Below are 16,916 nucleotides of genomic sequence, written 5' to 3'. Positions count from 1 at the left end.
GAGAGACAGGTGCCTAAAATGAGATTCACAAAATCAGCACACTATGTGGGGTGCCACCTAAACTAGGAAATGGGAGACGCAGAGGAGAGGATTGTGTGCTAAACTCCACCCTTTTTATGTAGTTAAAATAATAGAATCACAGAAATGTAGGGCTGGAAGGGACCTTGAGAATTATCTCGTCCATCCGCCTGTGCTGAGGCAGGACCACGTATATCTAGACCAACCCTGACAAAAATGAGCATGCAAGCTTCTCCAGTGTGCTTGCAACCAAGGTTGGTGTCATCCAAAATTTTATAAGCATATGAGGACTTTCAGAAAGCCTTTGACAAGGTCCCTCACGACAGGCTCTTAAGCAAAGTAAGCAGTCATAGGATAAGAGGGAAGGTCCGCTCATGGATCAATAACTCGTTAAAAGGCAGGAAACAAAGGGTAGGAATAAATGGTAAATTTTCAGAGTGCAGAGAGGTAAATAGTGGTATCCCCCAGAGATCTGTAGTGGGACCAGTGCTGTTCACCCTATTCATAAATTATCTTGAAAAAAGGGTAAACAATGAGATCGCAAAGTTTGCAGACAATACAAAATTACTCAAGATAATAGTTACATTGAGAGCAGACTGAGAAGTTACAAAGGAATCTCACAAAACTGAATAAATGCAGAGTATAAATTAGAGTATAGCTTGATTTGTTTTGCAGCCACTCAGCGAACTGAAAAAAGGATACATTAATTGACTAAACTATTTTTTGCAAATTATTTGTTCAGCTCTTTTAGCAATTAATGTTTAGCCAATAGATGGCACCGTTTATTTCAGCATAATTTGTCTGCTCTGAACATTGACTCTGTGAAAATAGCATAGTGGGGTTTCAGATTTACTGTCTCTCAATGAATTCCAAACCAAATATGCTCAGTTTAGAAGAAAACAGACCTCAACCTACTATTTGAAAGCAAAGCTGGGCTCTTCCCTTTTCTCTCATCATCACCAGCAATAAAACGTTTTGCAGGCCACATTATGCCTCTCATGACCCTATGCAAACTCATTGCCCTCAGTGGCTTTGCCCTGATATAACTGCTTGGCTCTGTTAGGGTGACCAGACAGCAAGTGCGAAAAATCGGGACAGAGGGTGGGGGGCAATAGGAGCCTATATAAGAAAAAGCACTAAATATCGGGACTGTCCCTGTAAAATCGGGACATCTGGTCACCCTAGGCTCTGTGTGCAATTAGAATTTAATAAACATTTCTGTTGATGGAAAAGAGTTCAGCTCACTCTCCCTTATCTCTATTGGCCTTTCAGAGTTAACAAGAGTAAAAAGCAAGAAAACCTTACTTCTGACACAATAACAAGCAAATCTGACTAAACATACAAGGATTAGCACTTACACTAATCTGATGTATAAGAAAGTTACATTTGTGTATAGTCACTTTTCAAAGTAGAAGAGTAGCTTAAAGTAAAACTGCTGTGAGAACTTCCATTGCTTTAGTTAGCTGAAGGAATATTTACAACTAACAGATGCATATATGTTTCAATTTTCAAAACACTTGTACATCAGGGATTATCTCTCACTGTATCTGTGAATGATTTCTGTGTTTTGTAGCATTTTACTGCTACAGTACTTCCCAGCAGGAAGTCCAGGTTGCTGGATATGCTGTGTGACAAAATATGTGCTAATTATCAGATGAATGCATGAACCAGGTTGGAAACTTTCATGGTTCTTTTAAGTGAGTTCTGTTTGATAAAAGAAATAGTTCAGAAAATTTCAAAAACAGGATTCATATTAAACTAAGATTAGATTACCAACAACAAATTCTAATACATAACAGAACGGTAACTATTTTCATTATCTTTTGTGCATTCAGAGGCTAAATTAAAATTCTTCTGTAACAAACCAAATGAGCAGATAGTCTGCATGACAGCATCCTGGATTTTTAGTAATGTGAACTTTTCATTATGTTAAATGACAATTAAGAAAATCAATAGGACAGTTTGTGAAAGAAGATTAAACTGTTACAAGCTTTTTTTAAAAAAAAAAGTTATTTTGTTTCAACTACAACCACTTCCGCTAAGCCTTTTAGCAAGGGAAGAAACAGCCACTGGATGAGGCGAGTCCATTGATTGGTTACATCCATTGTTTTATGTGCACATATGGGCACAGAACAACTTTCGGGGTCAAATTATCGCTGCTTCACAATGGATGTGCTGGTGGGGGATAAGGGAGATCCTTCGCTGTGCTTTGCCTTCATTGCTCCCATATTTAGCATCATCATTTGATAGCCAGTGCTCTGCAAGTACATAGCGAGTGTGTATGTGTGTGTGATGAAGGTGAGAGGGGTGAGGGTGAAGGTGGGAATACTAGTGTGGCCAACGCTGGTTACCTGCTCAGACAAGGTGTGTATGGGGGTGGTACAATGAGTGATTATGATTCAGAGATTTTTAGGGCCAGAAGGCACAGCATAGATCATACAATTCACCAAGTGCATCAAGCCCATTCCTTCTGGTTGGGCTACAGCATATCCTTTAGAAAGACATCCAGTCGTATCTTAAAGATATCAAAGGAGAGAGGATAAGTTGTTGTAATGGTTAATTACCCGCACTGGGTATGTCTACACTGCAGTTAAGAACCCACGGTTGGCCTCTGTCAGCTGACCCGATGCAAACATTTGAGTTTGGGTATGGGAATCTAGGGGGAGGGAGATAGCCCGAGCCTGAGCCCAACCTTCTACACTGCAATTAAACAGCCCTTTCCCCAAACCCCATGAACCCAATTTGGCTGACACAGGCCAGCCACAGGTTTTTGATTGCAGTATACACATACCCACTATTAAAAACATGCACCTTATTTCTAGTCTGAATGTGTCTGGATTGAGTTTCCAACCACTGGCTCATGTTATGCCTTTGTCTGCTAGACTGAAGAGTCCTCTACTATCAGAAACCTTCTCTCCATGTAGGAGAGACCATGGTCAAGTCACCATTAAAGCTGTACTTGGATAAACTAAAGTGACTGAACTTCATAAGTCTTTTGTTATATGGCAGATTTTCCAGACCTCCACTAATTCATGTAGATCTTTTCTGAATCCTTTCCAATTTGTTTACATCTTTTTAAAAGTGTGGACATTAGTATTTCAGTAACGGTCTCCTAATGATTATACAGAGGTAGTAATGCCTCCCTACTTCTAGTAAATATCCCCAAGCAAATCCAAGGTTTTCATTTGCTGTCATAGGGTTAGTCTACACACAAAATTTGTACTGCTTTAAGTATACTTGTATAGTTAAAGCAGTACAACGCCATTACAAGCATGCAATTATACTGGTAAAGGTGTTTTATACAGGCATAACTGTATGACTAGGGCTAGTGCCAGTATCACTGTTTCACTAAAAAAAGAAAAAAGAAAAGAAAAAAATAATCACACGAAGTGAAATAGTTCTATAAGTACAAAAATTGTGTTTAGACCAGTCTTTAGCATCAAACTGGCAGCTCATGTTCAGCTGGTTATTCACCACGACCCCTAACTCCTTTTCTGAGTCACTTCTTTCCAAAATACAGTTCCCTAGCTTCTGCGCATCACCAACATTCTTTATTCCTGGATGTACGACTTGGATTTAGCTATATTAAAATGCATGTTGTTCAAGTTTATCATGTAATCCAGATAGCTCTGTAGAACTGACCTAGCCTTATCATTATTTGCCACTCCACCATTTTTTGTCTCATCCACAAACTTAAATAGCAACAATTTCATATTTCCTCCCAGATTATAGATAACAATATTGAACAGCACTGGACCAAGAACAGATCTTTATGTGCTGCCAGTAGAAACACCTTCACTGGATGATGATTCTCCATCTACAATTACTTTTTGAATTTGCTCATCTACGTGGTGACAGGGCTGCACTCAGAGGACTGTTTGCTATACCTGTTTAAAAAGTATAGCAAGGGCATATGTACAAATACTACCACTTGGGAGGTGCTGTGAATGCAACTCTTGCTTGGAAGATAGTGTTGCAGAAATCTGCATTTTGGAGCTGCCCAAGAAAGGTTGATACCACAGTAGGGTCTTACAATTAAATGTCTGTATCATGACTGTGACTCAGGGAAGTGGCACCTGATAGGTTCTTGTCTCACAGAATGCTACTATGAGAGAAAGGAGAAAAATAAAACAAGAAATTTCTAATAATCTCTAATGTTTTCCATGCAATATATACAAAAATAGTGGAATTCACTTTGCCTTTCATCCAAGGCATGTATTCAGTTACATCATGTCATAATGTAGAAAACTCATGGAGTTAAGCTGAGACTAACTGTACCACTGCAGCCCATGAAGCTTCATACTACAGCTATCATACAGTGGATTGGCATAGCATAATAGAAATGTAGCACTGGAAGTGACCTCAAGAGATCATCTAGGCCATCTCCCTGTGATGAAGCAGGAATAAGTGTCCACAGACCATCCCTGACAGGTGGTATCCTCCAACATGCTTGTAACCTTCCCATCCTGGGACAATCTGCAAATTTTATCCACTCCATTGTCCAAGTCATTAATGAGAATAGTGAATAGTACCAGACCCAGGACAGACCCCTGCAGGACTCCACTAGATACATCCTTTCAGATTCACAGCAAAACATTGATAACTGCTCTGCGAGCATGGCTTTTCAACCAGTTTTGCACCTACCTTACAGTAATTTCACCTAGGTCATGTTTCCCTAGTTTGCTTATGAGAATGTCATGCGGGACAGTGTCAAGAGCATTACCAAAATCAAGATATATCACATCTACTGCTACCCCCCATCCACTAGGCCAGTAACCCTGTCAAAGAAGGAAACTAGTTGGTTTGGGATGATTTGTTCTTGACAAGTCCATGCTGACTATTCCTTATAATCTTATTATCCTCCAAGTGCTTACAAACTCGGTGCTTAATAATTTGTTCCATTATCTTTCCAGGTATCTAAGTTAAAATGACTGTTCTATAATTCCCCAGGTTCTCTTTGTTCCCTGCTTTTAAAGACAGGTACTGTTTGCCCTTCCCCAATCCCAGAGATGACCCATACCCGCCAATGGGGGCACAGAGCGAGAGCAGCAGCTTCAGCAGTCCATGTGAACATGCTCAGTACAAGCAAAGCAGCAAATCTGGGAGGGCATGTGACCTCATGTGGTGCCCCCCCATGTCACCTCTGCTAAGTCCTCTAGGACCTCACCCAACCTCCAGAAGTTCCCAAAGATAAATGCCAACAGTTTCGAGATTACTTCATCTAGTTCCTTAGGTACCCTAGGATAAATTTCATCAGACCCTGCCGACTTGAATATATCCAACTTTTATACACAATCTTTAGCCCATTTCTCTCCTATTTTGGCTTGCATTCCTTCCCCCTTGTTGTTAATATTAATTGTGTTGAGTATCCGGTCACTATTAACATTTTTAATACAGGCTAAAGCAAAATAGGTTTTGGATTTGTAACAATTACTGTAGAGAGGGTCCTGCAAAAAATAAATACAAATTACCCATTTTAAAGAGTGCCATGTACATGACAAATAAAGGAAAGAGTCCATTTTCTATATTACATATCACAACTTTCTCCAATAATGCAATCATGATTTGGTCTTGATGTACATTGGGTTTGTTTCTATATCAAAGTAGTTTCTTGTACTCTCATGACTTTCTGGTACTTTCAGGACTCTTATTACAGCAATGACAAAACTGAAGACTTCATTACAATTCATATAATAGAACAGTGTCTAAATTTTAACCCATTTTACAGTTTACTCATCTTTGGAAATAGAGGGCTATTGAAGTCAATGACAAAACTCCCACTGACTTGAATGGTGCAGGATTAAGGACAGAAAATGTTTCTTTTTCCTATAAAGAGCTGGGCTCTGTAGCTGTTCCACATGCAGTAACTGTACAGTTCCACATGCAGCAGCATTGCTAGATTGGTGTTAATGTTAGTAATCTATCATCTGCACAACCTGTATGATTGCAAGACTTTCATAGTAGCAGTCTGCCTTATGTTTCAGACTGTCTCATATTGTCTAGAACCGTAATTAAAATAATTTTCAAACCAATTTGTTAAATCAGAGCAACATTAATAATGCACTAATTATCCATCCTGGAAGATGCAAAATTTAGTAATGCAAATATATTCAGATGCAATGTAAGAGCACTGCATTGCATTCTAAGGAGAAAGCTAGTAATGCAGTCTATTAAGGTAATATGTAAATAAAAAACATCCTTATCTGAGGTGCTTTGATGCAGAAGGCTAACCAAACTGAAGTAGTTTAGTCTTATTTCTGAGGCATGAACTAATTTTTTCTGTATTTTGAAATAAAATTATTCTACTTTGCTTTATTATTCATTGCAAACAAAGCAACAGGCATATGACAAAATGTATTTTCTGCTAAGAAATGTTGCCAATGAATATTTTTCACACAGATGTAACATTTGGAACCTACTGCAGAAATAACCAGTACAAATATATTGTGTCCTGGGATAATTTTGTAATTTTAATCTTATATACAAAATCCTCCAAAAGATGCATAAGGTACCTGCACTTCTGCAAATATATGCTTCAGTCTTTTTAGACTCTGACCTTTCACAAACAGCGTTTGTCATTTACAGTGATCAAACTTGAAAACCAGAATTCGAAGCCAAGCACCAAATGCTGTGTTGCCGTAGGTATTCCATTGTATCCCTGTAAATCGCTGCATGGATGTATTAAGGGATTATAAGCACACATTACCAAAAATACTGCACACAAAGAATCATCAGAGCCCTACTAAAAATGTTGGTCATCACCTGTACTAGGAGACTGTATGAAATGATGTAATCAAAGCTTCCAAATTAATTGTTCAAATACAAGGGTTGAGGGGAGGCGCCACTGTTGTTATATACCTTTGGTTCCTGCTGCTGTAAAGAATAGACAAGAACAACCACAGACCCATTCCTGTTTGAACACTGAATTCTGGGTTGAAAGTCTAAACGTACCAAAATTACTCACTGCTCTTTTCAGCTTTCCATCATTATCCACTAAGCCCCCTTTTTAAACAACCTCAGAGGATGCACCAGTGTAATGGATAGTGGCAAGACTTAATTCCTTCCTAAAACATTTGAAAAGTGATACCTGAGTATTTTGCTGCTAGTGTCAAATTGGATTCTACTCTTTACTATAACCAGCTGTGGCAAAGAACCTTTACACTGAGAGGTGAGCAGGCAATGTTACCCAAATCCTGTGCCTTTTCTTAGGTCCAATACCTGAGCTGTGTAACATCAACATGTTATCATACTGTGATGTCAGTTATGGAAGTTCTTCATGTTGGTTGGTTAATCAGTATGTTTTTCAGGGAACATATTTAAGCCTAATGGCAATGGAAGAACTGCTGGATAAAAAGAACAGTAGATCCACTTAATGGGCTTGCCTCTCAATGGGGACAACAGGCCATCCACGGGGATGTTTCGATTTACTAGATTCCATTGCATTGTCCTCTGGAATGATGCTGCAGTAGCAGTACTGTCATTGCCACGTGTACCCTTATTCCAGAAGTGGTGTAAAAATCCATGGCAATTACTTTGTGTGTAATGAAAGGCTGAGGAATTTAAACAGATGAGTAGTCCCACTGCAGTTAATGGGAACATTTGCACACTTAAAGTTAAGTATATGCCTAAGTGTTTGCAGGCACAGAGCCTGCTCCTTCATCTTCAAAGGATCCTAAATTGTTTGCAGGGTAACCTGCAGTATATTTATTAATAATCAACATTTGCTAGACATATAACTAAATGACAACCAGCACCTAGTGTCTGCCAGTCAGCAGAAGAAATATGATTTAAAATTTGCATTCTAGATCATCATTCATATTTCATTCAACTGAAACTAGTGTGACAGTATGTTCCATAGAATGACAGACATTTTGTAAGCCCAAAAATATATTTTGTGAGTCACACATATTTACTCAAAGGACTTTCTTATTAATTCTACATAATTACTGTCCAGTTTACAATTCCCTGTCCAGCTATCCTGACGCAATTTTTATATTTTTATCCCCTACAAAACTCCCGGTCCTGGTTTGCTTTTGGTGAGTTGGAGAAGTTATTTTTAAATAATAATTAAAAAACCCCAAAATCAAACAACCATCCAGCCAAACAATGAACACAGAAGCAGCATCAGCACCCATCCCCCATGGTCAAAAAGGAAAGATAATGAAAAAATGCAGTTCAGGATTCTAAAGCTGACATAGTTCTATAAAAAAGACTATGAACTCACAGAGTGAAAGAGATGAACATGCTGTTCATCTGTAGATCTTCAATATAATTTTCATATCAAGTGTTAATGACAGGTAACCTCCCTAGAGATTTATTCATTCATTTCACTTCCAGGTTTCTGCACAGCCACTTTGGTATGATGCGAATTACAATTAATGCTAAGCAGCCAAGGGTTGTTTGTTAGATTATTAGAGTCAGTGAAGTGGAATGACTCATTCTATGCTATTTACAGAACCAAGGCAACCAATTCATCACAGAACAGATGTTAATGATAGGCTACCTGAATCCCTATAGAGGACCGTCGACTCTTCAGAAACTCCTCAGCTTTTGTCACTAAAATGGCCTTGTCACTGGTTCGTACTGAAGTGATTTGACTCTCAGAAGCATGGCGCTGTGCAGCGGCAGTTTCCATGGCAAGATTCATGGCCTTGTTACTGTCCAAACTGTCTGTAGAGTTGTACATCCCTCGACCATCTTGAGGCCATGGGGAAATCCTCTGAGTCCGGCTATCATGATATGCATCCTGTGTGGATTCTGTGCTGCTCTGTGCTGTAATTGAGATGAGTGGCTTGGAAGTGGTACGTGGGGGTACCGGTGGTGGCGTTTTTTTGTAACTTGTATAAGTTACAGCTACAGAAGGAATAAAAAAAAAGAAATCAAGATTAATTTGTTAATGGCAATATTGTGCTTTATTGGAGAAAAATGTAAAATAGAGACTGTGCTACTTAAAAACCAATGACAATTGCAAAATAGCGTTCACCTGCAAAGCTCGCTATCAGCACAAATTCTTTCTCATACTAAGATGGGTATCCATAGCAACAGATTTATTTTATTTCATCAGGGAAGCAAGGATTGAAAACGCTCCTCATACTAAAATGAGAACCCTTGATTACAGTGAAGATGAAAGGAGTTAGCACAGATTTGTTGTGTATGTCTGAGTATTGAGAGTGATGTTCAGATTTGTACATGTTAGTGCCCATGGGCTGGTTCTCCATGGGATAAGGCTGATAGCAGGAATGAGGGATGATTTTTTCACCTCATGTAATCATTTGAACTCTGGACTCTTCACTGATTCAGTGGGGATTTAAGAAAGTGACATATTGAAACAAGAAATTCTTCGACAGACTCTTCCACTGAGCAGCAGCACGTTACACTTTTGATCTTTCAACATTAATTTTAGGTTTACTATTGGATATAGTTTTACTATCTGACAGTAATATGACTACTTAAATGGGAATAAGGATTAAAATATATATGATTAAAACAAGCTAAAAATATTAGTCAAGCAAGAAATTCTGTACACATAAATGTTTCTAAAATGCAAAGACTAAGAATTACCTTTAAAACCAAAACAGACTAAAATATTTTAATCTACAGTGATATTTTATCCATATTCCTGTAGTAAATTTTAAATGCAGTGAGAGTATATTGAAGGGTACTGGTTTGAAATAGACAGAACCAGCAAAAGTACAGATCTAAAAAGCAGGACGAAAATTATGCTGAAAGAACATCAGAGGGGAAGTGAACTAATATCAACAGGATGAATCAGGTTTGCTTCTGGTTTGACTCTAATCCCATCCTACAGCAGAGAGTTTGCCAAAGCATCAGGTGCATCCAGGAGAGACTACAAAAGGGAAAATCCTGACCAGGAGAAATCTCTTGCTTTTTGGTATTTCAGGGAACAAAAAAATAACAGTTTGCAGAGTGGTAGAAAACACTTTATTTATTTTGTGATCACTATCATACCATAAACAATTGGAATTTTTAAATCCAACCCAACTGACTTGAAAGGGGCTGCACTAAAGCCAGATCCAGTCACTAGTTTGTACTGTTTTGGTAGAGGAGTGATTTGTTACTGAAATAGTTAGACCAGTACAACTCCTAGGGTGGATGCAATTATACAGGTACAATAGTGCCTTATACCAGTATAACTCATTCCCTTTCCCATACAGGAATAGTTATAGCACTTTTACACTGATATAATTGTGCCCACACTGGCGGAGTTGTACTATACCACTATAGTTAGCAGTACAGCTTGTGTGTGTAGATAAGGCCTATTAAATCTACTTATAACAGCAAGTGTTTACATTTTGCAGGCTTTTGTAAAGGTGACCCAGGTAATCCAGACACTAGGCAAAGAATGCCTCCTACTATAGAGAGGTCACATGATAAGCAAAGCAATAGGCGAGAGTGACTATCCAGTTTTTTCCAGATAGTATAAGGTTATGCTACAGTTAGAGAAAGGAGAGGCTGACTAAGAAGCTGCTAGCCATTGTAACTTCTGCTGAGCAAGAATGAGAGGGTTACCACATGAGAGGGGAAGGTGGAGCCAGGAGAAAACTGCTACTTTCCCATTTTCTTTTTATCATTGGTAATCACAGATGAAATAGGAAAAAGAGTGAGTACTGGGGAAGAAAACCGTTCAGTAGGAGCCCAGTTTGACCCTACCACTTATTTAAACAGCTCCAATTCTGGTGGAAATTTGAGGAGGCTCTTGCCCTTGAGTTAAAGAAGTTTAATGGAACAGGACCACTAGATAGTGCCATCAGATTCAAGAGATGCCAAAGACCTCACAGACCAGACCATCAAATGTTTGAATATAGAATGTGTTGTGGTGTTAGTGGTGGGCTGAGTGGACATTGGTGACCAAATTCTAGACACAGGACAAAGAGTTCATGTTTGTCACTGCACTGACTATTGTTACTTTACTTAAAGAGCACTTGTGGTGACACATAGACATACCAATCTTAAACTGATTACAATGAGTGGGAAAGGGCAAATGACAGGTTAATGTGTAAAGTGTTTGAATAAAGAGAAAATACATTTACAATGTTGAATTATAAAACTGGAAAGTTCATCATTATACTTCCTTACATATTGTTCAGAAATCAGGTTGTTATTTTTCTGCCTAGTCCTGCTTGTGCCATGTCTTGGTTCCTTGAGATGGAAGGAAAACTGCAAAACTGGGAAGGGTCCTGAGTGTAAATCTGAACCTGGGGCTCAAAAACATAACTGTTCAAAGTGTGGTGCTACCATGTAGATCTGGTGGTCATTCTTTAGTGGATTGTATGCCTAGGTAACTAGATTCTAGACAGCAATCATTAAGGTTACCTGACTGAAATGGCTGTTCAGGAATGATTGAAACAATACTGAATGATCTAGAAAAACAGAAAAATTTTTTCTTTAATCAATAATTACAAATATCTTGATTTATAATTTTAATCAATTATGAATATTTACACTTCTCTTTGAAATAATGGAATGCCTGTCTCATCAATTTCCCTTAAGCCATCCTTCTCAGTAAATGCTAGGACAACTAGTCATAAAAATCAGAATAGACTATAATAAAAACAGACTTTAATAAAAGAGTTTATTTGAGAAAATGAGAATGAAGAGACAGTCCAGATTCTGAGAGTTGATGCATAGTTGTACTGTTCCATCACCAAACTTATCTCCTATCAGATTTGTAACTACTGGTTGAGAAGACAAAACCAAACAAAAACACTTTTCAAATGCCAGGTAAGATGGCAGCTTTTCAGAATACAGTTGTCCTCTCAGAGATGGAGATGAACACAGTATTTGGAAATTACGATAGTATCTGCAAAGCTTAAACAATGGCTCAAATTAATGACGGTGCTGGAAAAGGTAGATGCAGGTAGTCACAGTGCTGGAAAGCATTAGAAATAGGGCTACTGGGATGAAATGAAGAGGGTAAAATCCAGATAAGGACATTAAACTAAGACAGGTTATTTGTGTTATAACTAATTTATTATATTTCACCAGCTGTCTTCATCCCAAAGAACAGCAGTGAGCAATGAAGCATATGGTGAATGTGACAGAGAAACCTCATGGGCAAGCATAATCCTAATACACAGGCAACAGATCCCATTTCTACCTAACAAAATGTAAATATTGAACTTGTTCAGCATAATTCTACAGTTAGCTTAATTTTTATCTAGCTTTTCTAAAGTTCCTCTCTTGGAAGAATTAGTGTGGTGGTTGTTTGAATATTACTTTTTTTGGGTAAGATTTAAGAGTTACTTCTGTGAACTTAATACTGTTTTTGGCCTTCTGCTGGGTGAGCTGTCTTACAAATACATTTTATGACTTATTTCTGTATTACACTGGAAAGCATTTGCATCATAATTTACACCCCGCATCCCCAGATGTGCAATGAGAAGGAGAAACCAGGAAAGAGGTAATGATGAAAAAAGATCTAAGAACATCAGCAATCTTAATATATATTTACAGTGAGACATAGCAGCAAAAAAAGTCCAATGAATTTCCAGGTTGCAGACACAGAGATAGGGTTTCCAAATTTCTAATCACACAAAACCAAACCCTGCCCCTTCCCTGAGGCCCTGCCCCTGTGTCGCCCCTTCTCCATGTCCCTGCCCGCTGTCGTCGCTCTCTCTCCCCCACCCTCACTCACTTTCACTGGGCTGAGGCAGGGGGTTGGGGTGTGGGACGGGGGTGAGGCTCTCTGGTGGGGCTGGGGTGTAGGAGGGGGTGTGGGCTTTGGCTGGGTGTGTGAACTCTGGAGTGGGGCCAGGGATGAGGGGCTTGAGGTGAAGGAGGGGACTCCGGTCTGGGGAAGGGTGTTGGGTGTGGGAGAGGGTTTGGGATGCAGGGTCCCGGCGGCGCTTACTGCAGCTCCTGAGAAACAACTGCTATGTCCCTGCAGCCCCTAGATGCATGGGCAGTTCCTGGCCAATGGGAGCTGCAGAACCTCCCTGGCTACCCATGCATCTGGGGGCAGCAGGGACCTGGCAGCCACTTCCGGGAGCCACGCAGAGCTAGGGCAGGCAGGGAGGCAGCCTGCCTTAGCCCCCGGTCCTTGCTGCACCACTGACTGGACTTTTAACAGCCCGATCTGCGGTGCCGCCAGGGTTCCTTTTCAACCAGAACAACAGTTGAAAACCGGGTGCCTGGCAACCCTACACAGAGATGAGATTATTAGGCAGGGAAGTTAAAATCCATACCTATGCAGCTGGTGAGATCACACCTGGATCTGTGTTCTGTAAGGGCTGCTTTAGTGCCAGAGAGAACTAGAAACTTGGAGGCACTAACAAAAAATGTTAAAATACTGGAGGGTCTGATTTATGGGGAAAGATTAAAGGGGCCAATCCTAATGGTTTAATTGCTCAAGTAGTTCCAGTGAAGTCAATGGGATTATTTGTATGAACAAGGTGAGCAGGATTTTGCTTTAAATGAACACAAAATGTATTGCTTAGCTAAGTGATAACTAGAGGGTGAGGGATGTGCTGATGGGGGCAAAAGAATCCTCCAGTAGGCAGATGTGGGAGCTGTCCCCTACATTAGGCCTCATCTTGATCTCTAATATTTAGAGATTAGCTAAAACCTGAAACTCCAGGTTTAGTATCTCTTCCAAAACTTTTGTCAGCATTAACTATTATGTCTCTGGATATTCTTCTTATCCATAAAAGTGTCTAATTCCTTCCAAATCTTGCAAAGTTCCTTGCCTCAGTGATCTCCTGTGGCAATGAGTTCCAAAGTCCCCTGTGGCAATGAGTGTGCAAAAATATTTGCTTTACTCAATTTTGAATTTGCTACCTTTTAATTTCATTAAATTTCCCCTTGTTCTTATATTCTGAGATGGGGAGAACAGAAGCTCTCAATCTACCTGCTCTTTACCATTCACTATTTGGTACAATTTTGTCAAGCCCCCTCTTATCTGTCTCCTTTTTAACATACGCAGTTCCAGTCTTTTCAGTCTCTCCTCGGCTCAGTTTTTTCATATGCCATTTTCCCTATATTTTTCTATTAGCTCCTAAGTCTCGCCCTTAAGTGGAACAATTCACACACACATTGTGAGGAGGCCTGGAGCAAGTCAGTGCAGCCTCTGAATACGGGGTGCGGGTTGAGCAGAGGCATGCCCAAGCTTCCTTGGAAATGCCCTGATTCAATTTTTATGTAAAAGCTTATTTCCATGTAAAACAGCATTCCTGGATAACACAGAAAATGCCCATTCTATTGTGGAACGTGAAATTTGATGTGAGTTTTTTATTTTTTAGGTGAATGATTTTGGCGTTTAATCGCTGGCCATTTTCAATACACTGTGCAACAATCTTGCTGTTGAACACAAAGGCACATACAAAGTAAAAATGAGATTCCTTCCACACTGACAATTGATCTGTGACATCTACAGCAGCTCGGAAGCACAAAGAGAAAAATGAGTTTGCACCAGTAGTCAAGAAATATTATGGGATTGTTTTAACCTGAACATGTAAAGAAGTACAAATAAAAGAGGTTGAGACCGTCTTTCCTATTACATTTATAGGTTACCTCAACAAAGATAGTTTTATTTTTATAAACAGGAGAAACCTTTTTCTGGAAATCAGAATTTAGAACTTATCTTCATCAGTTAGTTACTGATCATCTCAAAACAAGGAAATGAAGTGTATAGGTCAAGACACACACACACAAAAACCTTCCTCATCATGCTAAATTATATAGATGTCTTATAGGCCCCTTAGAATAGCAGTACGGGCTAGTTAGATACTTATCCATTGTTAATGCAAACATATACAAGCAATTGCCTTGTGTTTTCCTATTAGGAAATACATTTTTAGGCAAATTAATGTCAGTACAATAAAGTGCTTCTATGTTGATTTACAGTGGGTCAAGCTAAAAGACGATATCAAGTTGGTGTAAGTTGGTCAAGAGAAAGGAGTTGGATAGTGTAATATGCATAAAATTGGCATTTGGTGGGCAGGAAAAAGAGTAACACCCTTCCCTTCCCTTTTTCTTGGTAGGGACCAGATTTAGTCCTAGTACAATATAAGCAGCTGCAACCTCATCCAAGTCAATTCCTATTAGCTCATGTTATTGCTATCTTCCCTCACTATGTAAATTACACATGATTTGCACACCCACTCAGTGCCAAATTGGCACACTATATTGTCACTTATCACATCATGTATAATACATAAAACTCTCTATCACCACTGACTTTGGCCCAAAGATGCCCATGAATGATGAATCCTCTGAACCATGTTCTACTTTCATTAGTACTTGCATTATGATATCTCTTATGAAGCACAATCAGAAATCAGCATGCTAGGTACTGTACAGACACGTTGTACAGAAGACAATCTCTGCCCCACAGAGCTTACAGTTTAGATTTCAGATGGGACACAAACAGTATAAATCCAAAGTATTTATGCTGATTTCTCTCTTCAATGAAAGGCACTTTTAGATGTAACTGGTATAACTGAAAGCAGATTTTTCCCCTTACACCTCATTGCATTTGACTGAATTTTCTGAGTGCTATAGAAACAGTTCTAGGAATTTTTCAATGCAAATATAATTTCTACTAGAAATGAAATGCTTTTCAGACTGAGATTATTACAAATAACTAGGCCTAAGATTATCTAAGTGAATCAGGAGATTTCAAGATGAAAGGCAGGAGGTGACACCTAGTATTTTGAACTGGACATCAAATTTCATAAGGTCACAGTCCAGCCACCTTCAAGAGATGAAGCTTTCTAATTCACTCACAGTTGTCAGTGCATTTGCATGATCTGATTGCCCTTTTCTTATGAATCAATATAGCCATTAAACACTAACTCAAGGGGAAGATGCCATTATCCAGGCTGACAGCGATAAAGTTAATTGCATGATGAATTTACTCAAAGATACCAGGAATTAAAAAGAATGGGTTCCCCTTGCTACACATGGGAGAAGATAGGGAAAGCACACCCGATTTCCTGAGTAACAAGCTTTATTCATCCTGAGTATGGTTACCTGTGCTGGAGGTGATGCACAGGCACACTCCCTCAGTAGGTGCTCCAGGAGGCATCTTGCTTCAGGAAGAAACAATGTGCCCCAGATTTCAGAGGAGCAAGACTACTGAACTGCTGTTGAAGAGAATGCACTGTGCTTTCTCCTGTGGGTGCAAGTTCTCTTGACTAGTGAAGAAAGAAGTTAAGGCTAGTGCTACCTTGGCACTTCCTTTGCTCTGCCAGAGTGCAAAGCCTGCAACTTTGCAAGAGGAAAGGTTCCTTGTGCTAGCCAGTTTAAGGGGGTGGCAAAATCTGGACCCAAATGTAGACAGTACTAAATTTATTATGTGATCTTCTGACCACTATGAGAATTCTTATAATCAAATGCATTTATATCATTGAAAATGGGCACCCCTCAAGTGTCCTGTAAGCACTGCCTTGCTTTGTTAGAAATGCTTTCATATGCAGCAGGAATATGGAACTCTTTTTTTTTTAAGTACTCACGGCTGCAAAAAAAGATATCACTTTTCAAAACAAAGAATAATGAACATTAGAAGATTATTGACTGCAGAAAGCAAATGGAGCTTTTGAGTTATGATATCTTGAGCACTTAAGTGATTTTATTTGCTGATCAAAAGATGACTCATTTGAGGAATTTCCTATATATCCAGTCCCATTTGAAGGATAAAAGCCCTCCCTTTAAAAAAGAGGTGTCTGAGACATGTTTTTTGTATTTCATAAGCATATTGTCAATCTACTTCACAATCTGGTCTCTAATGACCATGTAAAACAACTTTCAGAGATTAGGATAATATAACGTAGGTTCCAAGTATCAGAGGGGTAGCCGTGTTAGTCTGGATCTGTAAAAGCAGCAGAGAATCCTGTGGCACCTTATAGACTAACAGACGTTTTGGAGCGTGAGCTTTCGTG

At 39.2% G+C, this 16,916-nt stretch overlaps 1 protein-coding gene across 6 annotated transcripts in view; it reads right to left on the bottom strand.

Annotated features, from left to right (window-relative positions):
- Positions 1-16,916, bottom strand: part of DLGAP2 (DLG associated protein 2) — a 698,632-nt gene that overhangs the window by 37,127 nt on the left and 644,589 nt on the right. For all 6 annotated transcript variants that reach the window (XM_032798258.2, XM_032798257.2, XM_032798259.2 and 3 more), the window contains one exon: positions 8,522-8,871. In XM_032798258.2, the coding sequence (XP_032654149.1) occupies positions 8,522-8,871 (350 nt within the window). The remainder of the gene's footprint in view (positions 1-8,521; positions 8,872-16,916) is intronic.

The sequence above is a fragment of the Chelonoidis abingdonii genome, chromosome 3 (genome assembly GCF_003597395.2).
Source record: "Chelonoidis abingdonii isolate Lonesome George chromosome 3, CheloAbing_2.0, whole genome shotgun sequence".
In the NCBI taxonomy this organism is placed as follows: Eukaryota; Metazoa; Chordata; order Testudines; family Testudinidae; genus Chelonoidis; species Chelonoidis abingdonii.
This window is presented reverse-complemented; position numbering and strand designations above follow the sequence as displayed.